This window comes from Cydia amplana, chromosome 4 (genome assembly GCF_948474715.1).
Source record: "Cydia amplana chromosome 4, ilCydAmpl1.1, whole genome shotgun sequence".
NCBI classification, from domain to species: domain Eukaryota; kingdom Metazoa; phylum Arthropoda; class Insecta; order Lepidoptera; family Tortricidae; genus Cydia; species Cydia amplana.
This window is the reverse complement of record NC_086072.1, coordinates 13386715-13398888: the sequence shown is the minus strand read 5'-3', so window position 1 is coordinate 13398888 and position 12174 is coordinate 13386715. Positions and strand designations below refer to the sequence as shown.

Below are 12174 nucleotides of genomic sequence, written 5' to 3'. Positions count from 1 at the left end.
TATAAAAATCGGAATGCGCCCTTGGGCCTGCAAGCGGTTCAAATAAGACGTCGGCGACATGTGTTTCTGACTTTAATTTGTATATTTTGCAAGGACAAAAACTTATTTCTTGTGATATTCTTACTTCACCTGTTGTCGAGTGTAGGTTTTCAGATTTAACATAAATAAATAACTTAGTTTTCTATACATCTTGCTCGCACTAATATGTCAAGTGTTGACACTGTCCGTGACTCGTGGTAAGGGTATAGAGGGCAAATGTGATTACGTATTTTGGTTGGTGTTATTAACTAAATACCCTTATTTACCTACCTGAAGTTTCTTTAATTTAAGTAAAATAATTAATTACCAACTAGGTTCCATTGTACTTCTTTGAATTTAATGGGTTCAATTGTTTTTACATAATTTTAGTACCTACATATTTATTACTAAAGCAGTCTCTGCATAAAGTAAGTAATTACATAATGAGATGGTAATTAGCACAAGCGAACTTATTGATAATATTAATAAAATAAATCTAATAATGAGGGTCATTAAGAAGTAACTACTTGTTAAAGGTTTTGAATTCGTTAAGTATAAAATCGTTGATAGGGTCTATTAATATTTAGTAGTGTATTTATCGTTGGCCGAGAAGTAGATAGATACATACATTGAATCATGGTGAATTTACCTCGACCCGTAGAACAGGTCGCAAGGCCCGTGGGAGAGAGAGGCAGTGACCGACACCAAGTAAGTTTAAACATTTATAATATACATATTTGAACAGAATTTCATGTCATGAATTTAGATTATTTGATGATTGGGTTGTAAGTTGTAATGTTTAAGTTTTGTACAGGATACTTACACTGTAATTATATAATTTGAGATTCGGGCAGCTTGATAAGTGTCCCTAAATATAGATGTTTTCTAGTTAATGATGACATAAGTGATTTAAATTATCTTAATATTTAAATACATTTAATGTATATCGTACATCCCAAAAACTGAATAAATACCACATAGAAAGTAGGACGGAATAAATGCTACAAAAACGCCCCTACGATATCCAGATTTTGCATTATCATTCTAACGGCACACACATGCCAAGTTTGAGGGTAATCGGATAGTTACCTAACTAGAAATGGGCTAAATTAATGATGTGTCAGTGACGTGAACATAAAACAACAACAGATGAAGCTAAACATATTCTTCAATATATTATTCCACATATGATAGGAGACATATATGTACGAGAAATGAGGTTCCGTAGCCAAATGGCAAAAAACGGAACCCTTATAGATTCGTCATGTCTGTCTGTCTGTCTGTCTGTCTATCCGTCTGTCTGTCCGTCCGTATGTCACAGCCACTTTTCTCCGAAACTATAAGAACTATACTGTTGAAACTTGGTAAGTAGATGTATTCTGTGAACCGCATTAAGATTTTCACACAAAAATAGAAAAAAAACAATAAATTTTTGGGGTTCCCCATACTTCGAACTGAAACTCAAATTTTTTTTTTCTACAAACCCATACGTGTGGGGTATCTATGGATAGGTCTTCAAAAATGATATTGAGGTTTCTAATATCATTTTTTACTAAACTGAATAGTTTGCGCGAGAGACACTTCCAAAGTGATAAAATGTGTGTCCCCCCCCCCCTAACTTCTAAAATAAGAGAATGATAAAACTAAAAAAAAAATATGATGTATATTACCATGTAAACTTCCACCGAAAATTGGTTTGAACGAGATCTAGCAAGTAGTTTTTTTTTAACACGTCATAAATCGCCTAAATACGGAACCCTTCATGGGCGAGTCCGACTCGCACTTGGCCGCTTTTTGATCAGGGCACGCGCAGTCACCACCAGTGGGGCGCGCGCTACGGGCGACGCCGCGAGCAGATGCGGCAACGGCCCGAGCCAGCCACGCTGCTCGAGCTAGAGCACCTCGCCGCCAAGACCGTCGCCCTTATGGAGAAGTACGCGCCCAAGTCGGAGAACAACTTCCCCATGGCCATGCAGCTGCTGCGGTTGCAGCATAATCTCGTAAGTATTTAGAATATGCATAATTATAGCCATACACCTACTCCACATAGCGGTGTGGTTGTTTACTAAGAGCCTAGCTAAGCCTCCTCTATGCGCTTAGGAAGTTGGCGAACAAGACCGCTGCCTCATGAAAATCCTATTCGCCTAAAAATTTAAAACAATTTGGACACAATAATACAGTCACATGAGATTTTAGCCGCATACAGTTTGGCGAGTAACCATCGTGTTTACTGCAAATCTCGTAAACGCAATTAAAGCCAGACACATTGATACCAATAATCTTCATAGCAGCTTGTTATTCCTGATCCCATCTTTTGAAACACTCTGGTAAAGTTTATAATATGTCTACGTTTTATTTAACACATGTATATACATATTATTATATTGTTTTTCACAGCATTTCATGATGGTTTGCGAGAATTGTCACGGCACACACAACTACGACGAGCTCCTAGCCCCCGAGCGGTGACCCTCGTGTCCCTCATTTGGACACAGAATTCCATAGATAAGAAGCTAAGAAGTACTCTGTCTGTGGACGTGACGATGAGCGACTCGAACCAGCTTACAGACGGACGAGTCGTCGACGGACTGGTTCGGTAGAGAAACAGACTTTGAATTAAACGGTTACTTGTCATTGAAAATATTGTAATGTTAAATAGAATCAATAGGTACTGTTTGTAAATGTAATCAAACTGAAATAAATTAGATATTTACATATTTTTTTCTATGTTTTTATTACGTTCATTCGGCAAAATGCGAGAGTCGCGCAGCTCAGGTATTTCTAATGTTTATTCGTAACCCTATTGTTAGTTATTTGTTTCGTTCTGTCAAACACAAATAGGTATCTAAGCAAACGAATTTCAACGGTTTCTAAGGTATACCAGAAGTTCTTTGTCAACAATTTGTTTATTTAAATCAACTGCACGTTTTATATGATTGATTTATTTGGCTGTATTTTGAATATTTCCAGTTTTATAAATGCGTGTTTGCAGTAATGGTTCGATTGAGAACATGGCGGCGAACAGCAAGCAAACACGGCGTTAATAATTTAAATAAAAGCAAACTCGTGTTTGCGAACCGCAAGTTTTATTAGATTTCAAATTTATTCGGCCATGAATAAATGTTATTCTGTATATTAGCGTGTCGATAAACCTTAAAAGGATAAAAAACGAAGTGTAGAACCGTAGGTATATATTGTAACTATCCTAAGGATGCCCACTGGGCTACGTCAGTGTTCGATTGTCGAATTGGACTCAAAATCAGTTTTGGTTTAATGGAATTATACCTTAAAAAAAAACAAAGATCACACTGATATAAATTTTCACGATTATTACACATTATTAAATTCGTCGGAGGTAAATCTTAAAACTTGATACGCGATTAAGTCCCGTTGTACAATAGAATAACAAAGATCAAACAAATAGTATATTCGCCATTAATTTTTTTATAATACCTAATATGTATTATTAAATTTCAGAGAGAATATTAAACAGGCTGTGTATTCCTTCAACCTCACGTTTCACCAGGCTTGAACTAGGCCACGTTTCTTTGAAACCACTAAAGTAAACTTTACACATTAGTCGAGTTTATGTGGTCTCAAATGAGTCAAATGACAGATAAATGTACTTTCTAAATATCAAAGTAGTACTTATGAATAATTGAAGAAACATAATGAGTTCACTTCTTTTATCTGTAGAAATGTTATTAAAAACAGATAATGTCTGATACATTTGCGTGGTTTCATGGTTGTTAGTAGATTAATGAATTCTAACGTATTCGTATTCAGTATTCAGTGATATTTCACAAAGCCCCTGAAACTGAATACCGAATACGCCGTATGCAGTCCGCCTGGCTTGACCCAACATATAAACAGCCAATTAAAAAGTTAGGCACTACGTAATGAGTGTTCTTTTACCCACCAATATACAGAATGCTTAACTTTTCTGCAGAATTTCCTTTATTTTTTAACATTACCTAATTCAAAAGCGCAATAAACATAATTATTTCCCATACTAGGTAAGTAGAAATCACGTAATTATGAAACGATTAAATATAGAATAATCTAAACTGTATTGGTCGGCGTCCATCGAAGTTACAAATATCTAAATGTTACTTTGAGCTAATTTTCATCTATTATTGCTCGCACGTGATACTCGCTGTCACTTATTTATTGGCGCGAGTGAGTTTCACTCCGAGTAATAATGATATCATATCAATAACAATTGTTAACATTCCGATGACTTCATTATTATAACGCGGGAAATCACTACCTACGGCAAGTTCTGGCTACAGAGCCGGAAAAACCTGCTTAGTTACGTAGCGTCACGAAATTAACTGTCAGTGAAAGTGTAGGTAATAAATAAGCGACATTTTTTGAACTACAAGAAATCTTTATTGGATATTAAAATATAATTGCTCGCAGCATGTAGGTATGTATGTATACAAGAGAGTTGCACGGGCGAGTAATGTCAATGTGAGATCAATTTGTCAGTTAAAATCAGCATTACAATAAGGATTTACGCATCACACCGACGGCGCGACAAATAAAAGTGTACCCATGCTATGTTTGGCCCACTGTTAATTAAAAAGTTTGTACTTTCTGAATGTACTTGCAAAATCCTTCACAAGCAGTCAGTGGTTAAGAACTTGGCGGCAGCAGTTGCTATCTGGCAAGGTGCGAATTCGGTGGAGGGAGAAGTGGCGCTGATTGTCACAAACACGCGTTATCAGCAGTCTGCACGATGTAATTTTACCTGATAAGGTTTAACGTAAAAAAATCAACAAAATGAGGGCAGCACCTAGCGAATATACGGTGGTAAAGTTATATTGGGAATCGTCGATTTCCGTCGAATCTCGACAATTTAATCCCACGTAGTACCTACGTGTGGATTCCTCTTAATATAGGAGTTAAAATTGGCAATTGGCCGCTAGTAGTATGTAGGTGCAATCAAATATGTGTAAATATTAAAGACTGTCAATTTCGATAAAAATGTTTCGCATAATCATAGAGAAATATAGTAAGACAAGAAGTGCTCACTCCATACATCAGTTCAGACTATTAATTTCAGTATCTACATCTAGCATCGAGTAGCGGAACTATCAGTACTGCTACTTGACTATAGATGTAGCACTGACCGGAAAGTCTTATCTCAACAGCATAAGACTATCCGGTCGGTGCTACATCTATTGTCAAGTAGCAGTACTGATAGTTCCGCTACTCGATGCTAGATGCTAATAGTCTTTTTGGTACTAAAATTGATGTATTTTTTTCTCTATGGCATAATACAAGTGACATTATCACCCGCCATCACCCAATATTTGTGTGATCAACTTGCTAAAAACATTCAGGTCTAACCACATCTACAACCATCGACAGAGAGTCGTGTTGTCGTCTATTTCCCCTCTAATATAGAATGTGTTGATTAAGGCTTGTTTTTAACATCTGTTAAGGCAAACAAAAATATTACAATAGCGTCGATTTTAAAAGTACGATTGTTAGGACTTAGAAGTAGGGATGTACCGACTACTCGCCGACTAGTCGGGAAAGCCGACTATCCGGCCACATTTGTAGTCGACGACCAGTCGGCAAAAAAGGCCGATTAGTCGGCCTATTACTAATTACAGAAACCAGGATATAAATGAAATAAAAAGGCAATATTACATGCCCATTCTATTCAAATACCTACGTATTTAGGGTACAAAATGTGCTTGTATTCATATTAAATTCATGTATAGGTAATTATGTAGGTGTATCGTCGCAGTAGCAGGGAACATCTTTCAGTTGATATTGAAAGCGCGACGACGCAAGGAGCAAAAAAATTGTTTCAATAATGCATCCGAACTTGAATAAAGCTACTACAGTTGCCATACGAATATAATCTTTATCGTGAAGTAACGATCATGAACTTGGCCGACTAGCCGACTAGTCGGCCGACTAATCGGCCATCCGAGCGCCGCACTAAGGGGTAAATTCACGATCTACGCGGCCAAAAGTCGATTTATCAAAACAATAAATACCTCTGCGATAACAGCTACCTGCGGTAGAGGACCCTTTACCGGCTAGATAACAACCCCCCCACCCTCGTATGCACTTTCTAATTCGTTTCACGTCAGTCGGAATTTGATCGTGTCACTTCGTGTACGTTACTTGTTCTCGGCGCTCTTAGAAAAGCAAAACTTTGAAGGTGTGGTTTATTGTTTTTAAGTGATCAAGAGTAAAAAAAATCATGGATTCTGAAACAGCAGGTTAGTAATTTATAACCAAATATATAAATATGCTTTATTTATTTGTTTTTAAGGCTAGGTTAATGCTCTGAAAGAGAGACTGTTTTTGAGCGTCATTTTTCGCAAAAAAAAAACTTCACTCGTTAATAAGTAATACAATAGGGTGAGATCGAGCAGAATTGTTAATGGCATGTTATAGTCTATTGTTTTGGTTATTAGAATTTAAAAAAAAACCTTCCGCATGCTTCCGCCAAATCATAATTTTTATACTTTAAAAATAATTCGTCATTTTACTCAAAAATTAACTTTTTTTGTATTGAGTTTAATCGACATGTTTATTTGTTTTAGATGTACCAAATACGTCAGGAATGAAGATCGTGACTAGAAAACACATATTTGATCTCTTCAAAAGTAAAAATTTACCTACATTGGAAGAAAAACTGTGTTCCTTAAGAGATCAACTTTTATCTAGTGAAGGCTGCACTAATGATCAAATAGAATTATTTAAAAGCAATTTTGCTTATTTCAAGTCAGAATTTAAGACTAGATGGAGTAAAGCTCATTATAAAGAAGACAGATTCATAAAAAACAATCATTCTTGGCTAGAAGGCACTTTCGCGATTCCCGTTGCTGAAAGTCCAGCAAACCGACCAGGCCGACAAGATTTCATAACGAAACTGGCTTGTTGGTAGATATGCCAAAGGCAAATTTCGGCAACACTAATGATGGAAACACCAGCAGAAGGTTTTTTGATGATCCAAAAGTAGCATCAGATATAACTGGAATCAGTTACGAGCTGATATATAGATTAAATGTAATTTTAGAGACGATATCAAGTGGCCACAAAATTGACTCTGAAAAATTTGACAGTTACGCAAAGGAAACAGCAGAACTATATGTCAAATTATACGGATGGCATCCCATGACGCCTAAACGATGCATAAGATACTAGTCCATGGTTCTGTTCCATTGGACAGCTGACTGAAGAAGCTGCAGAAGCGCGTAACAAGCATTTCCGATCTTATCGACTTGATTTCGCAAGGAAGTTTACGAGAGAAAGCTGCAACACGGATATTTTGAATCGCTTACTTTTGAGTTCCGACCCCTTACTGAGCTGCAGGAGAAAAATAAAAAAAAGAAAGCACAGTACTTTCCTGCCAGAGACGATAGAATTGCTATTGCCTGCCGATCCGAACCCCGAGTGTTCTTCTGGAAGCGAAGAAGAAAACATCATAGCAGAGACTGTAGCTTAATATGGCAACTGATTTTATTTCAGTAATAAATTATTATACACATTTTACTATATTTTTAATTTTTTCCTCTTTTGTGCAGATGTCAAAATTTTACATATCAGTAGAATTTTGAAAAAAAATACCATATAAATAAAAAAAAATCAAGTAACAGTTGTTTCAACTTCGTAAAACGATAAAAAATACAAAAAACCGCAAAAATAATTTTGGCCCCGTAGATCGTGAATTTACCCCTATGTGCGCCGATTAGTCGGTTAGTCGGCCAAAACCATAGTCGGTACATCACTACTTAGAAGTCAACTCTGCTGAGGGCGTCGTATTCCTGGATCAATTTATTTTAGTATATTACTTGTAAACTATTAACTTTAAACCGGGGCCTTGCTATATTGTACCATTGAAATTCTATTTGAAAGGTATTCGTTTAGTCATAGTTATTAATGTTATTATGCCCAAAATCTAAAGAAAAAACAACGGGTTGCACTCCGGGAGTGCCGATAGAAGTGAAAACTCACCTCACTATGTTACCGACGCCCGGTAACACGATACATACGTTTAGCGGAGGTATTCTATTTATTTATTTTTTATTATTATCATTCTCAAATAAGATCACACTTTTTCATTGACATGTTTATTTACATACTGCACGACAACGTCAAATTATTTGAACATAAGTAAAGAGTGTGTAAAAAGGTATATAAATAACATTCGGGTTTTTCTTTATTGATTTAAATGCCATCTAAATTATGAATGGCCACCTTACGGGGCTTACGGTCACATGATCGCCTTACGCTGTCTCGAGTTTATCATTTTTTCCGCACCTCAAAAAGTGCCCAGCGCCGCTTAAGAAGTTTTCACTTCAAAAAACTGATCAGTAAAAGTGCCCACTAACTTACATCACAATAAGCGTCAAACAAAATACCGAGGTTTTGCTTAACTGATCCCAAATGCAACGATGAAGAATAAAGCAACTTAGTGTGGGGATTCTCAAGTCCTTATCATTGCTTGTCTCTTGTAGGTACAGCGCTCGGGTGTTAATTAGCAGAACTCGATTAAATAAATCGACTGCACCTGCAATTTATTGGATAATATCCTGTGGAAAATAAATGCATCGTCAACCCTATCTTTCGTAAATAAATTGACCAATTTGAACGGTAGAGTACTCTGCATTACTATATGCATCTGTGACATAAGAAAATAAGGTTGAACTTGGAATTCATTGCGCCAGATATGATAATACTCACAGAGGAAAATGGGGACTACGTTTGTATGAAGAAGAGATAGTTCCTTTTCCTCTTAATGAATTCAGATATTGTCTATTTGTATAGTACCTGTCTCTTTTGTACCTATAGAAAAATCTCTATGTTCACGGAATATTTGAATTTAATAAGCAACCATAGAAATTCAAGGCTGAAATATTCAGTTCGTCTGTGATGTGCCTAACACATTAACGAAGTCTGTGTGTGTACCCTGGCTGGCGACTGCAGTGTTTAGGCCTTAGAACCGGAGTAAATAAAGCGGACCACTAATTGGCGGATGCGCTGTAGCCGCTGTAGGGAGCTACTACCTGGGAACCGATTCCGTTTTAACAATTTGATGTGGTTTTCATCTTATTTTGATACTTGCACTTATTGGAGTGCTTGAGGTGTGGTGAGATGCCTGATGACACGACTCAAGGACATATCAAAATGGGATGATAACTACAAGACAAAGAGAGAGAGAGAGAGAGTGACAGAGAGAGAGAGAGAGAGAGAGAAAGAAATATTTGTATTCCCGAGTTATGTTAGGTTATGGATGTTTTCTATGTATTAATTAATTACCCATTTCGTACCTTGTCACAGTTGTCCTTTCAATTACTTCAATATGACATACGTATACCTAGTTATAGTCGAAAGTTTTAATTTATGGTACAAAATGGATCATAAATTAAAACTTTCGACTATACGTACAGAAAGCCTTATTGATCTTACTGCGGGACTAGGTCGATCTGTGTAAAATTGTCCTATATTTTAGAGTCGGCCTCCTGGTCTGAGTTCTCCTCCTGTTGGCGCGTGTGGCTTCAGCAAAACACGGCTTCCACAAACGGGGTGCCATTTTGATGAGCCAGTTCTTGCCAAAGGCGAACCTGTTGAAGTGGTTCTGATATGCGGGATACATGTCACAGTAGATTGCTCTCATATTGCAGTGCTATGGTATTTTTCTATACATATCCGTTTTATGTCAAACAAAACGCATGGTTTTATTGTATAAAAAGACGTATCGAACGGTTGCGGACTAGAATAAGAAAATGTTCGATGCGTAGTCAATGTCGTGGAACATCCCTATTGGAAGCTTTAAGAACAAACCATCCATCCATTAATCCATTTTTTTCTTTGTCTTCTGTACCTACCTTTAAGGTGTTCAAAAATAGGTTTCGGTTTCGGCAGGTTTCTGCATAGCCGAACTAGAGCAAAACCGATCCTTCGGTTGCGGCAAAAAAAAAACAGTTACGGTCGAACACTAGTTGTATAGATCTCGAAGTTACGTTACACTGGCTAGCTCGAGAATTCGACTTGCTAGTGCTCGCGCGACCAAATCCGGGCAATAAACTGGCCATTAATTGGCGAATTGGGGGAATTCTCGGTCATAGGACCTCTGTTAGCGCATTTGACTTCACTTAACATGGCTTTCATAAACATGGATGTATTCCCAAGCGACACACTATAATGACGGTCCTGAGATTCGTATCAGCGATGGCAGCTGCATAATAGCCAAAGGGTTTTATTTCAATCCTAATGTCGAAGCGAACTAATGCGCTCTTCGATTAAGTGCGCTATTGTAACGTATATTGAGATCAGTTAGAATGGTTCGGCTGGGAAATTGGCTCGTACTCGTTCGCGCAACTAAAGGGAATACACCTCCAAATCTGGGCAATAAAGCGGGCTACTAATTGGCGGATGTGCTGAATGGCGCTTTTCGGTCCCAGAGCCCCTGTTAGCGCATGGACGGCTTACACAAACAGTGTTATATTCTCATCGCAGGCGTGTTCCAACGAAAACTAATATAAATGTGATATTAAGGTACCTACATAATCGCAGATGCGAGATGCGTCATCGAAGATCGCCTGTGTACTGGTTTGCGTTGGACTAACCAGTCTAATACCCAAACCATGAGCATGAAGACTGCCACGAATGCGAGAGTTCCTGATAAGCTTTCCACATATCTAGTATTATCTTTATCTTGTCTTGTAGCACAGCATGTTCATCAGCGTGACAAGCAAATTCTACATTTGTCGCTCAAGCTCCGACCGGCCACACTTCTCTGACAGAAATGCCAAATTTGACGTCCTAGTCGAAAACTAATGAAGAAATGTTAAGTACGTTAAGAAAATAGACTGGTACGTTCAAGCGTTGGATTCGCCTTCTCTTGAGCGATAAGAATACAGAGCGAGAATTAGTGCTTTTGACCTTGCTTGTGTGTTTAAGATTTATAATTGCTTTCATAATGAGCTTCTGACTCGTAAATTTCGGCTGACTATCTCACAGGATTTATATGAGGCACTACTTTTTAAGTAGGTATAGCTTCGTCGAACCTATATTTACTTATTTAGGAATTAATTATATTCATAAGCAGTCAGAACTGGGATCTACGTAAAATGTCAGCGTAGTCAGCGAGCTACGCCATGTGCTTAAATATGTAAATATGTAGAAACTAATTAACCTAAAGGATTGCTAGAACCTCTAAGTTGTAACCTGACTTGACATTTCATTTCAAAAATTTTAAACGAGACGGAATACGACACTCGTAAGCTGCAAAAACATTGTTCGAAACGAAAGCATTATTACGGTATGTTCACATGTTTGCCAATACGGAAAACCTGCAGGTCGCACGGCGGTAGAATGAGGTGCATACTTATATGTGACTTTCCGTATCTTGACAAGACCATAAACTTGTATATAGGTACTAGGGCTCGCGGTCGCGTCCGGATTTCGTGCACCCGTTGCCGGGGCCCCGTTCTCGTGCTACACGAAACCGGATTTGTGGCCCGTTCGGAACGGGTAATTAGGGTCCGTGTAATTAAAGTCCGTGTACCCGTGTTACCCGTGTGTCCGGATCCACGGATATTAATTACACGCGGGTCCGGCCCGTTCTCGACGTACAGTGACGATCGGACGCGTTCTTTTCGCGAGAGCGAAGAACGAAAATTAGTCTCAAGAATGAAAGATAAATATTTAATACTGCCCGCTGTTGCCCGCGACTTCGTTCGCGTGGATTTGTATGTAGGTGGTAATATATTTTACATGAGAATAGAGCATTATGCAGCAAAAGATAGCAGTCTTCTTCTTTTTAGTAGTAGAGTAGGTACAACAGGCTGACTTAATGCCGCTAATGGACCTAATTTCAAAATTAGTAATTAAACTTTTTTTGCGTTCCTCTAAATTTTTCCATGAGTGGAAAGAAATAAATATTTAATTTTTCACAGTTTATAATGAACAATAACAAGCAAAACGAAAAAAAAAAACAGAACATCAACAACTAGGTAAAACTATAAATGCAATTCAGATTAAAAACGTTGACCGGCGGTGTGGCAAACTCAAACCTTATTAATGACTAATGACTCTAATGAGTACTTGTCAGTTCAAAAGCTGCCCCCTCTAAAATAACTGAATAAATACCACTCTTACCTTGTTTGTAAAACAGCACGG

The 12174-nt window shown here is 37.7% G+C and overlaps 1 protein-coding gene across 1 annotated transcript; it reads left to right on the top strand.

Annotated features, from left to right (window-relative positions):
• Positions 1–639: 639 nt before the first annotated feature.
• LOC134647638 (uncharacterized) lies at positions 640–2487 on the top strand. The gene is made up of 3 exons (XM_063501995.1): positions 640–726; positions 1821–2018; positions 2416–2487. The coding sequence occupies exons 1-3, from the start codon at positions 655–657 to the stop codon at positions 2485–2487; spliced, it is 342 nt and encodes a 113-aa protein (XP_063358065.1). The 5' UTR covers positions 640–654.
• The last annotated feature ends 9687 nt before the right edge of the window (positions 2488–12174 follow it).

Excerpts from the sequence above, each read along its gene's own strand:
- LOC134647638 (XM_063501995.1), top strand. The coding sequence starts at position 655 with ATGGTGAATTTACCTCGACCCGTAGAACAGGTCGCAAGGCCCGTGGGA. Across the intron at positions 727-1,820 it reads GAGGCAGTGACCGACACCAA|GGCACGCGCAGTCACCACCA; the intron begins GTAAGTTTAAAC and ends CTTTTTGATCAG. Across the intron at positions 2,019-2,415 it reads TGCGGTTGCAGCATAATCTC|CATTTCATGATGGTTTGCGA; the intron begins GTAAGTATTTAG and ends TGTTTTTCACAG.